This window comes from Triticum urartu, chromosome 2, assembly GCF_003073215.2.
Source record: "Triticum urartu cultivar G1812 chromosome 2, Tu2.1, whole genome shotgun sequence".
Classification (NCBI taxonomy): Eukaryota; Viridiplantae; Streptophyta; class Magnoliopsida; order Poales; family Poaceae; genus Triticum; species Triticum urartu.
Genome location: NC_053023.1, coordinates 547,700,880 through 547,716,944, shown reverse-complemented (window position 1 = coordinate 547,716,944; position 16,065 = coordinate 547,700,880). Strand labels below are relative to the sequence as shown.

Sequence of the window (16,065 nt, the reverse complement as noted above, 5' to 3'; positions counted from 1 at the left end):
TGGGAGGATACATGGGTGACATAGGATGCATGAGTCGCAATGGTGCCAATGGAGAGAATGCAAGCACTAGTGATGTTAATTGTGGCAATGATATTTGATAGCCCTATGCATTCATGTTCTATGCACCTTTTTTTTATGTTTGTGATGCAAGATGCTTGAATTATGTGTATTTGAACTTGAATTTGATATGTGCTTGGTTATTTGTGTTGTTATCTTGCAAAGTTTTAAATGGCATCTTGTGATTTACTTCAATAGTATGCAATTGCGGAGTAGAGAAGAAGGGCATATTTCTAGGGCACCAATTTCAGGTCATCTGAAGAAGCAAGAACTTTTCTTGTGCCAAAAGAACTTATCTCTCCTCACCTACAACCATCTTCATGGGACCAAATTTCTGGTCATCTGTTGGATATGCTTTTATGAGTTGAGCTCTTTTGGTCCATGGACAACTATATGAAGAATGCTAATTCCTTTACTGATTTTTTTTCACGTGTTAGTTTTAATCACTGTCCTAGAGGCCAATAGAGCACCCTGTTTTTTAGGTAAGCATGGTGAGGGTCATCTCATTTGTGTGTGGGATGGTGACCCTCCAATTTTTTCAATTTCTGTCATTGCGGACAATGTCTCGATAATGCCCAAGTAGTAATATACACCACCATGATGGCTTTTACATACAATGGATATCGTGTATTGTACCGTATATTTCTACATTGTCTAAAAACATGTAGGACTTTGCAGGTGATGCCTTTGAATGGATTGATGGGGTACTAACACGATAAAACAAAAATGGGCCACAAAGATTCATGATAAAACTAAAAGTCACATCAAGACTCTTCAATGTCATCATCTCTAGCTTTACATCTTGCATATTGGCATTGAACCATGACTAGTGACGAAACGGTAGAAGATCAAACTGGCATAAACTGGACTAATAGTCTTTTGAAAAGACGCACAAGTTGTCCACCTCAACAGATAAGCGATAATAAGTGTTGTGGCTAGGTACATGCCTCTTGTAAATGGAGTTGTCAACTGATGATTCATTGTCGTGTTTGTAAAAAAAAACCGAGGTGCACAAGAGCCAATGACCAAAGTACACTTGACATCATTTTTGGCCACGATGTCAAGACATGCCAAAAGTGTTGGATGACACAACAATATTAGTGGCAATCAATCTATGGGTCCTAAACAGCCGAAAGTCTTCATTATCGACAATGTTAACCATAAAATACCGCACCATCTGCAAATATAGTAGTGAAAGTTAACCAATATGTTAGAAGCTGAAATCTACAATCCCACGTCTCAAGATGGAGGGAAATCGATCTTTGGGACCCAAACACCACAATATTGGTTGTCGCCAATGTTAGCCATAGCATTGGCAGCATGAGGCTATAGAGCCGTGATTTTTGTGAACCTGCCTTCACTACGTAAATCAAATATGTTAGAAAATCTCTAAACCTGCATATCCACAAACTCTTCGCCCCCGACACCAAAGATGAAAATAAGAGGGTGGGAGGGGGGGGGACATAAAAAATGACAACTTCGGCCGAGAGACTAGGGTTGTGAACTTGCATCTCACGGCAACGGTGCGGATAATGCGAAGATAAGAGTATTTTACTTTTCAACGCCAAAAGAAAAAAAAAGTATCTAAATGCATTCTATAGATTTTTTGAGAACTTCAATCCTGTAGTCCAAAGCTCAGGTGTAAAATGAATTTTACTCTTTTTTCATAACATGAATTTTAAACGTTTGTATTCTCCAATCTTTCATTTTGTTTGAGGCACCAGCTGCCCTTTTTTAGGGCAAAATACCACTGAACGTTTTTTTCTTAGAACAATAAAGCCGACAGCTCGCGTAAAAAAATGCACCGCGAACACGCGGCCCCCATAAGATGAGGCCCAATTAGAACTCTCCTCGCTCCCCACAGCAGTGGTTGCGCAGCCAGTCAAGTCAAGCCTTCCCCGGAAACCCAAGGCTAAAACCCTAGAGCTCGCGGAGGGTTTTATCGAGATGGCGACGGCGGAGCAGAAGGGGAAGAGGCCGAGGATCGAGGCGGAGGAGGGCAACAGCATCGACGACGCCCTACTGCTCTCCATCGAGAAGCTCCAGGAGATCCAGGACGAGATCGAGAGGGTGAGTCGCTTCGTTCTCGCCTGCTGACACCTGTCGCGGCGCGCTCCGGTTGCTCGGCCTTTGATTTTGGCGCCGTTCTTTTCATTTTCGGAGCAGTCTGGACGAAGGCTGCGCGGAATTTAGGGGAATTTCAACTCCCGATTTGTTTATGTGCGAGGGGGCTGGTCTCGCCGCGAGGCAGCGTTTGGTGACCGACTGATCTGGGTGTGCCCTCGATAGGAGTATTGGGTGATTGGGTTGGAATTCTGTGCTTCCCCTCCAGGCCCAGGGGTCGAGCTAGTAGAACCTTCTTAGACTTTTAGGTGGTGGTAGATATATTTGGAGACCTCTGCTTGTGCTGCTGCAGAATTGTGGCCTGTGTCCGTGTTCTCTGTCGATACTTCAAATCACTTGTTCGTGAGCTTATGCACACTGGATTGTAGACGTTTACAGTAGCTTTGGGTGCACTTAAATGTTTGTGAGCACTCCCAGAGCAGGGTGTGTGACAACTGGAATGATCTATTTTAGATTCATTTTGACAGTTGGTGGTCTGAAAATACAGTAAGTTTTGAATACCTCACTTGATTGAAGTTGTTGTGGAAAGTAAACACAAGAATGCCAGCTAAATACCCCCATGTACATATAGAACCCCTATACTCTTCAGACAAAAATAAGTTAATTTCCTTTAGGATTACAAAATGATCGCATGCCTTGCTCTGCATCTTGCCTTTCTTCACAACATGCATGACATGTCAATCTCCATTACCACCAAATATGGCGCGTCTTCACTCTGTTATATTACCAAACCAGCTTTAGCTCCTGTTTCTATGGGCTCCATACTCTTTCCATTATGTTAAATTTTGTGTCAATGAAACTTAGTTCTGTAACTGGACTCGGTGTAAAGAGCACAGTTATGCATTCTATGTATGAGATAATGATGAAACACCAAAGGATTTATTTGATTCCTTATTAGAGTAAGGCACCTTATCTGCTAATTAAACGGTCTTTTAATTGCTTAGTACTCTTGTCTCTCTGAAACAGAATTATTGCCTGAATATCTACAGTGACAAGAACATATTGTGAATGGACAGGCTATATCTGGCTGGAATATTTGAATGCGGTTAAATTACTAGGCAGTTAGCTTCATTGTTTTTATGGTGCCCATAAGGCGTCAGGGCGCCCTCTGATGGCAGGGCGTCGAGCTCGCCTTTGACAGCTTCATAAGGTGTCCGCCTTGGACAGTAGGGCGTCTGAATCGGCCACCTAGGCGCACCCCATGGGCTGCTCCCAGGCGGGAAAGAGTAGCCCGCGCAGAAATTTTCACGGGAAAGACTGGCTCACATGTGAATAGGTATGAGGAGGAGGGAGGGAGAGAGTATTGAACCTCCAATCCAAGCGAGAGGGATTCCTCTTCTCCTCTCTCGACCTTTGGCGGCGTCTCCTTCCTCCACGGCTTCGATCTGTGCCCTTCCTCCTCTCTGGCTCAGCTCCTCCAGTCCTCGGGCGCAACAGCAATGTGTGGCTCCTGTACTTGTCTCACTTCTCCCCTCCCCTGCCCTCCTCTGCTCTTTCTTTCATCCCCTCCCAGTGCTCTGTTTCTCCCAGCAGTGTAGCTAGATGTGCTTGGCTGCTCCTTCCCCTCCGCATCTGTTTCCTCCCAAATCTGCTTCTCCACCCACAAGGCAGCAGCCCCACCACCGCTTCTCTCCTTCCACATGCTTTATCTGGTTGCTCTAGTGATGTGGCTCTTCTCTCTTTTTCTTTGATGGATGATTGGGCCTTCTCTCAGTGCTGCCGCAGTAGCCAGCTCTCCCTGCTCTGATGGATCCTGTGGCTGGTAATGCTTATGATCTCCAATGATCCTATGAGAAGATCTACATGCAATGATCCAGCTTGGAAGTATGGGTTCTGACCAGATTTAGAGTGCCATATATTATATATTTATGTGTCTAAGGCGTCGCGTCGCCTTACGCTTTAAGTGCTTGAAAAGGTGAGGCGGGGGTACAGCGCCTCGCCTTACCACCTTACAAAGATTGGTTAGCTTATATAGATTCATTTACTGCAGGTTAATGAGGAAGCCAGTGATAAAGTCTTGGAGGTGGAACAGAAGTACAATGAAGTTCGCAGGCCAGTTTATACTCGACGGAATGAAATTATCAAGGAAATTCCGGACTTCTGGTTGACTGCGGTTTGTTACATGTTCTATGCTGATTTATATGTCGTCTGTTTATTTCCTGAAACTGCTGATTGGTATAGTCTCATCCTTACTAATTCATGCATTTCCGCTGCAGTTTCTAAGCCATCCTATGCTTGGTGAACTTCTGACTGAAGATGATCAAAAGGTACATTGTTTTGTGGGAAGTTTAGCATCTACACTCTTTAACTTTTAGCATTTGTATCAAATGTGGCAACAAGTAATAAAATACTCCCTCCGTCCCATAATATAAGAACGTTTTTGACACTAGTCTAGTGTCAAAAACGTTCTTATATTATGGGACGGAGGGAGTACTAAATTACTATATCAGATTTGCTGAGTAATTATGTGGAACCATACTCATACTATTTGATCACTTTTGTTCCATTGTAGATATTCAAACACTTGGTGTCTATCGATGTGGATGAGTTTCAAGATATTAAATCAGGCTACTCCATTACTCTTGTAAGCTTCTTTTGCATCTACAAGCTATGGTTTCCTTCCCTTTGCTTACATGTTTTGAACTTGAACTGGCAGGCATTCTCTTCTAATCCATATTTTGAAGATACAAAGCTTACAAAAACATGTTCATTCAGTGATGATGGGAAAATAACTGTGAAGGCCACCACCATCAATTGGAAGGATGGAATGGTACTGTGCCTCGTTAATCGTATAAGCGCTTCAGCAAAAATGCTTCTGTATGTAAAATTAGATCTAACAAGTTTTCCAATAATACATTAAGGATATTGCAAATGGAAAGGCATACACGGAGAATGGGGAGAAACGACTATTGATTGATGAGAGGTTGGTGTTTTTTTATCTTCTTCTGTGCTACAAATTATTAATTTTTTCTTCATGCCTTATCTGTACTATATGATTCTTTCTAACATAGAGAGACGTCATCATTCCATTTGAGTTATAATATGCAAGTATGAAATTTGTGAAGGGGATTCATGTTCTGTTTTCTTTTCCTTTTTTTGTTTTGCAGTTTCTTCACTTGGTTCAATGATGCAAAGAACAAAAGTTTTTCTGATGGAGTGATGGATGAGGTATAGGATTACGTGTCTCCTATGCTTTTAGATCCTGCTAAATCAGGATTGTTTCAATTGATCGGAAGTTTTGTCGCTCTGAAGTCTGGCAGACAGAATGACATAAATTTGGAACTCTAATTCTTCCTCTTGATTTATTCTCTGAGAAATTCCAATCTTGCAGGTGGCAGATGTTATCAAGGAAGAATTGTGGCCTAATCCTTTGAAGTATTTTAACAATGTTAGTGCTTCTAGTGTGATATAAGTGGTTTATTTTGTTGGGTCCTTTTTTTCATTGTGGATCTTTGTGTCATGTCCCTTGAATCTTTGATTGCAGGAGGCTGAAGATGAATTTGAAGATGACGAGGATGAAGAGGTAATCCTGTTTTCTTTATCAGCAGTTACATACTTCCATTACTTCCGTATATATGATACTCGTTGGGTGTGTGCACTTGTGCAATAATGCATAACCTTCTTGTAGTTCATTTGCAATGGTGTACAATATCCTGATACTCATGCAATAATGCATAACCACCTCAGTTATCCTGATGGCTTTTTTGACTTCTCAATACGTATTTCCTGTTCATACCACGACACTGTGCATCATCTGTTCATCACAGGTGCTCTAATCCCAACAGCAAAAGGAATTTAGGTTGACATTAGCACGCAATGCACTACACATCTAACATTTTGCCCAACTTCCTTAAATTTGCTAGCTGGCATTGTGTCAGGTTTTTATGCTCTCATGAGGCCTGACGGAAATGAGTTTGAGTTGTGATGTTCACTTGGGGCCTTATTTTTGTTCTACGCACATAAATTTAATATGAAGCCTGATGCTGATTGCCGAGTTTCGTTGCACTTTATCTCCTTGGTACATGTATTTATCATTCTTTTGCAACTTCTGTAGGGATTTGATGAAGACGACGATGATGAAGATGAAGAAGAGGAGGAAGATGATGAGGAGTGAAGCCCTCTTTCATGCTGAATTTCAGTTGGCTTCGACAACTCCTGTGCGTGTAGAGTGGAGATCCCGGGTCTCCTGGGGACTGAAAAGCAAGGTGGTGTCCCCTTTTGTGGTGTTTTGTTGCTTGACTTAGCTGGATCTGTAGGATTGTAAGGTTGATCTGCGGGAACTTGTTTTGATCTGCTCATACATTTGGAGTCCCGCAGATTCCAATATGTGGCATTTCAAGTATATTGTTATTGTGGGATGTAGTAGTTCCGGATATGCAAGGTGTCTGTGTTTCCTGAGATACAGTTGCTTTAATGACTGTTAGTCAACAATATTTAACTTATATGGTAGCACAAAATTCATGCCGTATTTCAGTTACTCCTCGACAGTATCATTTTTGTATCCCATCATTCACATATTTTTAAACTGTTTGTTGATCAAAGCTTTTTTCCTTTGAGGTGTTGATGAAAGCTAGAGCGTGTTACATTTGCAGAAGGATGGAGTATATTTATTCCAGGGAGTGAGGGTATTTTACAGCCCGTCTGTCTTGCAAGAGATGGGAACGCCTATAGATCAGGCACCTATTTTATTTATTTATTTCACCAGTCACTTTTACCCTGGACTAGATCTTCATCCAACGGCCCAAAATATGTCGACACGTTTGTCTTCAACCTCCTATTGCCACCACGCTGCTATCTCAATTAAGGCCCCGTTCGGCAATGCGCCGGCTCCTTGAAATCCATGGATCTACGGAGCATGGTTTTGCCTGCTCCAAGACTTTTCACTGCAGCTCCGTCCGCTCCTGGAGCGGAGCAGTGAAGCGGATGGACACCGAACGGGGCCTAAGTTTCTTCCTCGCCTCCACCCGAGAGGTCCTAGTCCAGCCAACGCTCATCGCTGCTGCTCCTCATGGTGTTCCCGTCTTTGGCCATGCGCTGCGCGGAATTGACTGACGCCTCAAAACATTCCAGGCGTCTGACAATTAACAAAGCCAGCGGTTTCTTAGTTCTGCATCTGGTTACAAATTCGGTTATAGATCACGCAACCGAATTTTACTAGTTCCACCTGGTTTGGTAACCATCATTTGGCATCGGAATCATGGAATTGGAGTCAAAATCCAGACGTTTTCTTGTTCGGCCGCTAGCACCGGGATCAGTATTGCCGATTGGCCCCCAAATCTCAGCCCCGTACGGCCGCTTCCACGGGATGGCGCTGAGACTGATCTCGAGGCCTACTCGCCGCTGATAGGCATTCTCACCGCCGGTGATTCCTCCTCTCCATTTCATCACCTTCCCGACCCTAGGTCTCCTCTGCCCTACTCCTTTTCTAGCCCTAATCCCCACCGAACGGATCCAGACCCGCCTGATTCTCCACCAAGCTGGCGTAGGGTCCTCCCCGCTGGGGCAGGGCCGTGCACCGTGACGCCTGCCTCCGACGTCTCCGCGTGCGGCGCACCATCCCGCCTCCGCCGCCACTCGGCTCCGTCTCCCCACGTCCACGCCTCAGCGCTCCAGGTATCGAGCCTCTTTTTTTTTTTCCGGTTTGACCCCGTTACCGGTTAATAGAGGCGTTCCGTTGATTTAAGCAATTTTGGTTGCGGAAACCGAATTTGTTTTTAAAAAAAAACCATGCTCTGGCTGCCTGGCTGCAGGAAGGAAGCGGAGCAACCGCTGGCACGGCGTAGCATCCACGCAGCCGCGGTGGCGTAGCATCGACGCGCGGCGAGTTCGCTCCCCTCCCCCCCCCCGGCCGCCTATAAAACTCGCTCGAATCGCGAACCCGCCGACCCTCTCCGGCTCTCTCCCCCACCCCCGTCTTCTCCCAGGCTCCAGAAGCTTGTTTGGCCGTCTAGCCGCAGGACCCCCGAGGCTCAGAAGATGGCCGGCGAGAGCAGCACCAGGCGCCCCCTCTTCGGCGGCGCCATCTCCACCGCCTTCCCCGCCCGGTTCCAGGTACTGCAACGCCCTTTTCCCTCGCACTCATCCCTTGCACCTCCTCCTCCTGCTCGCGCTGACGCCGTTTCTGTTTGGTTTGGTCAGGATGTGAGCAACATTCGCGAGGTCCCCGACCACCAGGTTCGTCCGGTGCCCCCGTTTAGTGTTGTTTGGAGCGCGCTCGTTGGGGCGTTCCCGTGCTGATCGATGTGTGTGGTTCTGCTGCCTACGCAGGAAGTTGTCGTCGACCCCGCCCGTGACGAGAGCCTCATCTTCGAGCTGCTCGACCTCAAGGGCGAGGTGGAGGACGGCGGCAGCGCGCTCTGGTTCCTGCGCGACGTCGCCAACGAGCAAGATGCGGGGGATAACTTGGTAATGTCAGCAGCATCCTGGTCCACTCTGTCAATAGCTTGGCCCTATAAATTTTGTTTCATTCCTCTGCTTCATGTGCATTGGATGGTCATGAACTCACGGTTGTTAAATTTCCGATCCAAGTGGATTTTAGTCATGTTGGTAACTCATCTCATTTTTTTTGTCGGTTAGGTGGTCGAGCACTCTGGTACAGTTGAGTTGGCTGGTCTGCGTTCCGGGGAAGCACCTGCAGTGGCTGGAACTGCAATTGGCAAGCTGGTTAGCAAACGTCCTGTGCCATATCCAGATTACCCTGCTCCTTGCCTTCAATCGACCTCCAGTTGATTAGTTTTCACCTGTGCTTCCCTGGATATGATACCTTTAGTTGCACAAGTCAGCTCAGTCTCATAATTTGATATTTCTGTTCCTTGGCATTCATTATATGATGGCCACTTCGCACTGGCAGTGAATAAAATGTACTTAAAGGATCTCATGCTTGATTTCGGCATCTGTAGGCTGTTTCAAAAGGGAGGCAAGGCAGAGAAGCACAGAACATTGTTCGGGTGAGTACACCCATCCCTTGGAATTATGGTTCAACAGTTAATGCTTGTTTTTTCAACTGAGCGTTGGGCTACCTTTGCAGCTGTACTTAGCAAACATACGTCTCAAGAATGCAGCAACTGATGTAGTTATCACCGCATATGAGCCGCTGTTGATAAAGTAAGCTGAGTACACCAGTATGACATACTTCTATGATTAACGGGATTTTAAAAGCAATCCTATATATTTTTTTGTTTCTTATTTAGATATGGAATAGCTAGTACTATTCATTGTCATTTGTTAATCACTTAATCTTTGTATGACTTGATTATTATCCAGTGATGTGCTTAGGAGAACTATGTATTACTCCCTCTGTCCCACAATGTAAGACGCTTTTGCAAGCTAGTTTAGCTTCCAAAAGCGTCTTATATTGTGGGACGGAGGGAGTATTTGATACAAGCTTTCCTTGCATATAAGTCTGATATATATCAACATGTTTGAATGACGATCAATAACTTCTTATGCAGTAACAATTATGCTTACTAGTCATAAGTTTTTTCAAACTCCTTTGTCTCTGTCATCTTTATAAATACAGAACGATAGGCCTGCTGTGCTCAAATATTTCAGTCAGTTCTCTATCTAAGCTAGGCACGTTGAATACGATTGTATATCGTAGTAGTATGGTCAATGGCAGAACTAAAATTTAAATATGAAGAAAATAATTACTTTCCTGATGATGGCCTGTTGTGCTCAGGCCCTCAGTTACTTCCTTCAGTTTTCTAGCTCAAGCCCTCAGTTAGTTCCTTCAGTTTTCTACCTAGGCTAGTCATGTTGAATGCTATAATAGTACCGCGGGGAGAACAAAATGCCAAAATTAGATTTCTTTTCAGTTGAAAATGCAGATGACACGGCATAATGATGCATCACAAGTAATGTAGAGATAGTCGTATTAGATCTGAGTCAAAGTAAGCAAAATTAGTATGAACTTTCATATCCAAATTAAACGACTAGCTAGGTTGTTGATGCCTTGATTTTTATGCTAAAGTATTATGTTTGTGCTGCCCACTTCTCCAATGTTGGGCTGCCCCTTGAATGATATATTTTTGTCATTTTTATTTCAGTCCTTTGAGTGAAAGTGCTCAGGCCGTTGCAGCTGGACCAGCAGTGCCCGCAGAACAGGCAGGATGCTTGCCAATGTCCGAGGTCTTCAGACTCGCAGTCATGAACTTCGATGTCCATGATTGGAACCTTTTCAATGGCAGCGGTTGAAGTAGAGAGGGTATGACATCTCAATGCTAGAGTGGTTCTAGAAAAGTGTTCTGCAAGAGTGTTTGGGGAATGTACTTTCCTTGAGAGAAACTGGTATCTGAATTGTCCTTTAGAGTAGCTTTTTTTTGTTGCTGAAAATGCTATCACTTGGCATATGTAGTGTCATCCAAAGAACCCTAGTCGAAGTTCAATATATCATGTTAGCTTCTACTAGAAATTACTTGAATTGAATGAAGTACTTGCTATTTCATTGATAAAGACCGCATATGTCTCATCATGGGGCATTGAAAGTACAGAGAGCTCAACTCTGAATTCAAAATATCTTGATTCTATCAAGTTAAACACGAACCATTTGGGTATAGAGATTCGAGATGTTTTGATCCATTTGAGTGCTTCAGAGTGGAAAGACACCCTCTGTGGTCTGTGCATTGTATGGCCTGCAATATTCATCTCTCATGAGTTACATGTATTCTTGACCACTCACTCTGATTGGCACCAAGGATATATAAGGATGGCAAACATGTGAACCATGATGTCCAACGAAAATACGACCCACAAAAGCTGTGGGTCTACTCTCTAAGTAGTTCATGCCATCATCCAACTAGGCTCGGCGCGCAGATCACAATCTCCTTGCTTGTGAGTCAGTTTGTGTGATAATGAGCTGCATGGTTGTGCTCCCTTAAATTTTGCAATTGCCATCAGAAGTTCAAATTTTTCATTTTTATGGTAACTTCAGTTTATGGTTCAAACTTTTCTTTCTGAGTTGATCATGCATGTTTAGATAGACAATAAAAGGTCAAAATGATGGAAAGGTTCGAAGAACGAGTTGAATTCTACATCAGAATCTGGCAAACGATAGTATACTGGTAGAATGCTCGTGCGTTATTATGAGCTACAATGCATATAAATGAATTAAACAAATTAATAAGATCGTCTTCAAGGTGAACCTTATTTTTCTTCCATATGTACGGGCATGTCCGGACATCAAACGGGCGTCGCCCAAAATTCAACCATCCGGACATTTCGGCCTTCCTAAAACCAGCCCGTATGTGGGACAGAAATATGGTTGTCCGGACTATCTGCCATGTTATCTCCAATACATTGTCCCAACACAGAAAACTTACCCCCACTACGCACTCTTCCCTTTTCATGTTGGACCCTCTCCTTCCCACTTGGTTTCCCGCCGTAGCGGGACATTTCTCGCTGGAGCTCTCTCCTTTAATACCAGATGACGCAATTCCCAGTTGCCACACCGTCACAATTCTCGATACTTGGATCACTATTGCTGATGGCTCGTATCGCACTCTCGACTGCTCCAACATGAACATTTAGCACTGCAACTGGATTGACCGTGATTCTATAATAAAACACTATAAATCTAATTGCAGTACAAAATATTGCAAGACGAAATTTAGTTGCGTAGTAAAATATCTAGATAATTCCCAAGCTAATTTCAATTCACATGAATGTTGTTGAACTAAAAAGGCCATTATGAACAATACGTCTGCCTAATATCTGTAAAACCTATGTAACTTATAGCAGGATCACAAATTTGATACCTGACACAATTTGATGGGAAATGAGCTTTGTAAATTTAATACATAAAAGCCAACTTGCGACCAGGCGCTGAGAGAGGGATGGCAAGCAAACCCTTTTTATGACAATTTTAGTCTTGAGACGAGATCAAACAATTGCAGTTCAAACTAAAAATGCTCGCTAAATCGGTCGTAAATGCCAGAACCTCGTGGTGATCATTCGCCAGCTAAGGGGCTCAATTTAATAAAAGCATGGTCAGGTATTATTTATTAGAAATATACACCACTGTACAACAAGTCAGATCCTAAATCTACCAGCTTGATCACCAACCACACGGACCTAAAACTACACCGAAGATTGATCTTAAATTAGCAATCTCCATGTTGTTATATCCAGGCATAGCTATGACATGTTGCCCACACTATGGTCATTTATATCCATTACACTATTACCTTTCTATAGTTTTCTTTTTTCAAGAAACTTCCAATCTATTCATCTTCAAACATGACGGTACAAATAACAAGAGAGGTAATAAAAATTACAACCATGTCTGTGGACCATCTAGTGATGACTACAAACACTGGAGCGAGTCGAAGGCACGCCGCCGTCATCCCTTGCTTACCGAAGCCGGGCATACCTTATCAAGCTAGTTTGCCAAGCTAACTTTTGAATGTAAAATTAACTAAGTTTGCCAAACTAACTTAGATGTACACCATCTGCCTTTTCTGATATGGAAAAATCAGTAGAACTCACGTGAATGACAAATAAAACTCTTTTGTTGCAAAGCTCTGGAAGAAAGATCGTAGGGGCATCACCGAAGACAATCTGAGTCGGTAAACAAACGGCGTCAATCAAATGTGTATCACTTGCGCGCATCCGCTTGGCCCGCACAGAACCTAGACTTGCTAGAAGACAAATGACTGGATGGTTTTGTCTCCAGGCTCATCATGTAAGAGTGATGTGTACTCGCACTGTTCCTAAATACAGTACAAGTCTTTTTAGATATTTCAATGGGGACTACATACGTATGAATGTAGACATACTTCAGAGTGTAGATTCACTCATTTCGCTCTGTATCTAGTCCTTTAGGAACCGAGGGAGTATATGTTCCCTTGTGTAATACAGAATGAGTAGTCAATACACTGCTCGGTTTTGACATGTTTAGTGTTCATGCAATTGACTCCGATAAGAAAAGTACCTGAGTTACAGCTTTAACTTTTAACAGAAATGTGCCACAAAAATATAATGACTTTTCTCTTGGCACAAATCACATTTTCATGTATTCATGCTACCAGTATATTCTAATAAGTGCTCCATGAGGCCATTGTTGTGCGATTATTTAGTTATTATCAAAAGTCTAAATATAAATTGTACTCTAAAAGGGCAAATATATATAAATATTTTGAATCTGCATATTGTATTCTGCCATGCACCTTAAAATAAGCATTTTTCCTAAGCAAAATATTATGCATGTTGGATACTGCCGTGCACTGGCATGTACTTAGAACCACATATGTGAGCATTTTGCCATTGCCAAAAACAAATCAATGTGCATCGACAAAAAGAAATAAAAGAGAGTGATCTAAATGCTCTTATATTTCTTCACGGAGGGAGTACCTTATAAGACGGATGCTTTTACCAATATATATTTTCAATCATAGCAGTTGATACAATCTACATTAGCAAAACACATTAGTTCAAAATAATATATTAGTGACATGCAAATAAAAGGATGATAGCAGTGGCTCTATCAAGCGATGCCAACCTCGTTCCAAGTAAGCAAAAGAGCAGAACTCCCTTGAATGAGTATAGTAGTTAGTACATCTCAGGATGATGATGTTTGCATCATTGTCGTGCGTATTCAAGAAAAGAAATGGCAGTTACTTTAAAACAAGGGTTCCTTGAAACAACTAATAAAACAACCTTTCTATATATAGCTAGTGAATCAAATGAAGACTTGCATTGTTGGGGCACCAAAATCACAGAAGTATTTGCATCAAGATAGAAGAGAGGAAATAGTTCTGCACCACTTTACCTTCTTTCAAGAAACTTCCACTTGTGAGGGGAGCATTAGCAGGTTCATTCTCATGGGTAAACACAACATCATCGAGTGACCTTGTCATGCAGGAGGTTCCAGAGCTCCTATATACACTTCTGACATCAAGCACCCGGATAATTTTCTCACAACATCCGCTGTTCGAGTGAACCATCTAGTGCCTCCCCAGGGATTTGCATTGCGGACAATACCTATTTGTTGCAGAAAGAAATCTCGGTCAATGTTGTGATTTAGTCAGTCAACATACCAAGACAACAAACATGAAGATCGTAAATAAGTTGTGTTTAAATCAATAAGCCGAGGAGAATTACCTCAACAGATCCATCAGTGAAACTGATCCCCCGCTGAGGTACGTGCGGAGAATGTGAACATTAATTAAGAGGCTGATTTGAACCGAGATATCATGAATATCTTGTTTTTGCCGCTGTTGAAGCAGCTGCTCATTGGAATATCAATAAGCCTGTAGCCTCCTCCAATAGGAACCTAGGCAATGCAACAAACAAAAATGAACAAGATTTAGGCTGTTGATCTGAAGATAATTTGGCAAGTTGTATGTATAGTCACTCCCTTTAGCGTGAGATCATGTCGGTTAACGTGGGGGCATCATTGGACCGGCTACAGAAATCACTGCTACTAATAAGAATGTTAACACAATGCAGAAACTGGTCCTATCCAAATTAATTGCCATGTGCAGATAACAAGTGAAATTAAATAAAGGTCTATTTCCTATCTACTTAAAGCTAGGAAGTCGTGTACAACATATCCGATAATGACAGAAATTTTCATTCCTTTATGCAACTGAGATGTATCAAATCAAAACTAAAAATCTAGTGTTAATACTACAAAACTGGATGTTGAGTAAATCTTCATACAGCAGGTGCAACCCTTGTGCTTTGAGGGGAAAAAATCTGAGTCTCGGTGGCACAACCAGTAAGACTGCTTCAACCTCATTCAGGGCGGCATAATTCCCTCAGACACAATGTGCTAGGCGGACTCGATGATTGTTCTTGGCGATGGAACCATGTCCGGTAATACGTAGAGTCCCCTCAGAAATAGATCCTTAACTCCTAAAGAAAAAGAAGAAACAACAGTCAGCTCCATGTAATAAATTATGAAGAAAATAAGAAACAACAGTCAGCTTCATGCAAGAAACTTGCATCTGGAGTAACATCAATAGAAGTTACTAAAGGTTGACCAACTATTCTTGCCCGCTCCACAGATCTGTAGCACTATTAAACTATTGATGCAATTGAAACCACTATTCTTTTAGTTTTAATTGATTTTCAAAGCAAGCCGGTTGAAAGTGTAGCTCTGAGATTCCAGCTCTACATGGACCAAGTAAACCAAAGTAAGCTAGCTATGTGATGTGGACATAGCTCCCAGTTCACATCACTGTGACTATAAAAGCTACTTGTAAATTTGACTCTCTGTCATGTCTTACTTACAGATATTTTCATCACCTTGGCAAACTAAGTAAAAACATGACAGTGTTACTTTCTCAATACTTGAGACAAGAAGATACAGTGTGATATCAGAGAAATAACATTAACCTTCCACTCGGCCTGTCTGATGTCTAGTCCTGCAGCTGCACGTCGCGACCGCCGCCAGCGATGGAGGCACGACCATCGTCATCATCTCCACGTGAGGCGTATCCTTCCTCCTCCGTGCGGGTTCTCTCCTACAAGTCTCCCCCTGCCAGCCCCCCTCCCCTCCGCAGCCGCCGCACGTCGGCCACGTGATGTTGTCAACTTCATGGGCGGTAGAGGCAGGGACAAGTCACCCGTTCCGGAATCACGGCGATTCCCACTGAGTGCTTGGCTTGCCTGCTGTCCATTTGTACGGCTCTACATCGCAACTACTATCATCAATGGAGCCACGGCCGTCGTCCTCTCCGTCTCAGGCTCAGACATACATGAGCTAGATAAATCCTTATTACTCTCCACAAGAAACATTGTCAATGACACATATACAAGCAAGCTATATCACAAATTATTCTCAGGAGCTAGTTAAGTTACCAGCAATAATTTATTATTAATCTCAAGCACTACTTTAATTCAAAGAACATAAAAATGAGGAAAATCTGAACAAACATAACCATT

At 42.9% G+C, this 16,065-nt stretch overlaps 2 protein-coding genes across 2 annotated transcripts; both read left to right on the top strand.

The window, feature by feature from the left end:
• Positions 1-1,872: 1,872 nt before the first annotated feature.
• On the top strand, positions 1,873-6,649 carry LOC125538676 (NAP1-related protein 1-like). Its single transcript, XM_048701945.1, has 10 exons — positions 1,873-2,127; positions 4,172-4,294; positions 4,398-4,448; positions 4,694-4,765; positions 4,838-4,951; positions 5,043-5,104; positions 5,289-5,349; positions 5,513-5,569; positions 5,666-5,704; positions 6,236-6,649. The coding sequence occupies exons 1-10, from the start codon at positions 2,005-2,007 to the stop codon at positions 6,293-6,295; spliced, it is 762 nt and encodes a 253-aa protein (XP_048557902.1). The 5' UTR covers positions 1,873-2,004; the 3' UTR covers positions 6,296-6,649.
• A 764-nt stretch (positions 6,650-7,413) lies between these two features.
• On the top strand, positions 7,414-10,632 carry LOC125538677 (ran guanine nucleotide release factor-like). Its single transcript, XM_048701946.1, has 8 exons — positions 7,414-7,794; positions 7,932-8,232; positions 8,320-8,355; positions 8,449-8,586; positions 8,758-8,844; positions 9,081-9,128; positions 9,209-9,285; positions 10,227-10,632. Exons 2-8 carry the CDS (start codon positions 8,158-8,160, stop codon positions 10,372-10,374), a joined length of 609 nt encoding a protein of 202 aa, XP_048557903.1. The 5' UTR covers positions 7,414-7,794; positions 7,932-8,157; the 3' UTR covers positions 10,375-10,632.
• The last annotated feature ends 5,433 nt before the right edge of the window (positions 10,633-16,065 follow it).